Source organism: Vicia villosa, linkage group LG4 (genome assembly GCF_029867415.1).
Source record: "Vicia villosa cultivar HV-30 ecotype Madison, WI linkage group LG4, Vvil1.0, whole genome shotgun sequence".
Taxonomy (NCBI): Eukaryota; Viridiplantae; Streptophyta; class Magnoliopsida; order Fabales; family Fabaceae; genus Vicia; species Vicia villosa.
Window position 1 is genome coordinate 28,604,354 of NC_081183.1, and position 2,192 is coordinate 28,606,545.

Consider the following 2,192-nt stretch of genomic DNA (forward strand, 5'->3'; position numbering starts at 1 on the left):
ATGGAGCTGACACCTAATACTACTTGGTCTTGGATGTTTGGTAGTATAATGAAGCAGCGTGACTCTGCCTCTCATAACATGTGGAATACTCTGAACCAGGAGCAGATATTTCCCATGAAAAAAGTGTATACTCACCTGTTGAATGCAGAAAGAATCAATTGGAGCCCTCTTATATGTTCTAATCCAGCTAGACCTCGTGCAACTCTATGTTTATGGATGCAATGTCATGGGAGGCTACCTACAAAAGATAGAATGCTCCGGTTTGGCTTTATCCAGGATAGTGTGTGCAGCATGTGTAGTCAGGATGTAGAGACAAAGGAACATGTGTTCTTTGATTGCAGATTCCCCAGGAGTGTTTGGTGCAATATTTTGGAGTGGATTGGCTTTAAGCATACCCCCCTGAGTTGGCTTGATGAACTGAGATGGGTTATTGATAATTCTAAGAAGAAGGGATGGCGGGCTAAGATCCTAAAGCTAGCTTTTGCAGAAGTGGTTTATGGGATATGGGCCCATCGCAACAACCTTATATTTGGAACAGATTCTACTGCCACTCTCCAGACTATCAGAGATTGTATAGTTCATAGGAGTTGGATAGATAAAAGCATTAGACACCATATAGCTGGATTACTATTATGATGTATATAATAGGTGCTAGTTAGTCCTTTTTGCCTTGCTGGATCCTTGTGATCGCTTGCTTTGTATCTGTTTTTGAATTAATGAAAATTCATCTTGATTCAAAAAAAAAAAAAAAAATTAAAAAAAATTATAATATTTATCTTCTAGCCCTCCAATTTTCACAATTTCACTTCATTAACCATTTAATTTGTACCTGAAAAAAAATTAAGAGTTAATAAACATTGACAAACTTAGAAGAACTTTAAAAGAAGGACTATTGTATAAAGATAATATGGAGAAGTGAAAAGAAAAAAACAACTACTTTGTTGGCTTTCTCTTGATATTGTGTGGATGAACTGAAAATTTGTAAGTAAGAACTAACAAACATTAATAAAATTATAAGAACTTTAAAACCACCCACAAACAAATAATAAAATGCTGATAAAAGTCAATAAATTAAAAGAATGTAATATATTATGACATTAAATAATAAAAATAAGTTAAAAAAATTATAACATTCATCTTCAAGCCCTCCATCTTTCACAATTTCACTTCATTAACAATTTAATTTACACTGCAAAAAAATAAAGAATTAACAAACATTAAAAAACTTAGAAGAACTTTAAAATAAAGATTATTGTATAAAGAGAACTAATATGGAGAAGTGAAAAGAAAACAATTAAAATCTAAGAAGAAATTTGTGTATGGAATCCAAAGTCTTCGAGAATAGATTCTTAAATAATTTCTACTAATTACAAATATTTGGAACTACAAATAATGGTATTAAAAAAGAGGTAGCATGGAGAAATTAATAATGGAAATATGGAGATCCAGACATATTCTTCTGCAAATTGCAAATATTTGAAACTACAAAGTATTGAAAAAGAGGAAATGAGAAAATGGTGGAGCGGTTAACATTCTCCCACTAATTGCAAAAAAATTGGTTAGTGAAAATATTTTTTTTTTGGAAGTGTAAATGGTGGAGCAGTTAACATTCTTCCACTAATTGCAATGAAATTGGTTAGTGAAAATATGAGAAAAATGTGGAAGTGTAAATTTTTTTTGGTTTTAATTAATGGTAGAATGTGGAGCATTTCTTATAAAAAACAACTTTTAAAGGTTAGTAAGTGGAGGACAAATATTTTGGATGTTTAATAAATTATTACTATTAATTAAAAATTTTGGCTTTATTTTTTAAGGTTAAAAAAGTGGAATTAAAAAAATGGAGAAGCTTGAAAAAACGTGGAGTGAAGGTGAAATATTATTATTAGACATTTTCTGTGGGAAATTTATTAATAGAAATTTTAAAAAAGTAGAGTGCAGGTGAAATATTATCATTAGATATTTTTGTGGAAAATTTTATTTGTAAATTAGAAAAATTGAACAACAAATTTGAAGAATATTTTAATTATATATACAATTCTTTCATCTATAACATACTTAAACACATCAAAACCAATAAACAAATCATAAGTGGAAAATAGAATCAAACATTAAACATTAAAATACGAAAATTAATTCTATTGATATCTACAGAAATAGAAAATATTATATTTTGTACCTAGCAAGTAAAAATG

The 2,192-nt window shown here is 29.3% G+C and overlaps 1 protein-coding gene across 1 annotated transcript; it reads left to right on the forward strand.

The window, feature by feature from the left end:
* On the forward strand, positions 1-636 carry LOC131596958 (uncharacterized). The gene has a single exon (XM_058869682.1). It carries the CDS (start codon positions 1-3, stop codon positions 634-636), a length of 636 nt encoding a protein of 211 aa, XP_058725665.1.
* Positions 637-2,192: the final 1,556 nt, after the last annotated feature.

Excerpts from the sequence above, each read along its gene's own strand:
- LOC131596958 (XM_058869682.1), top strand. The coding sequence starts at position 1 with ATGGAGCTGACACCTAATACTACTTGGTCTTGGATGTTTGGTAGTATA.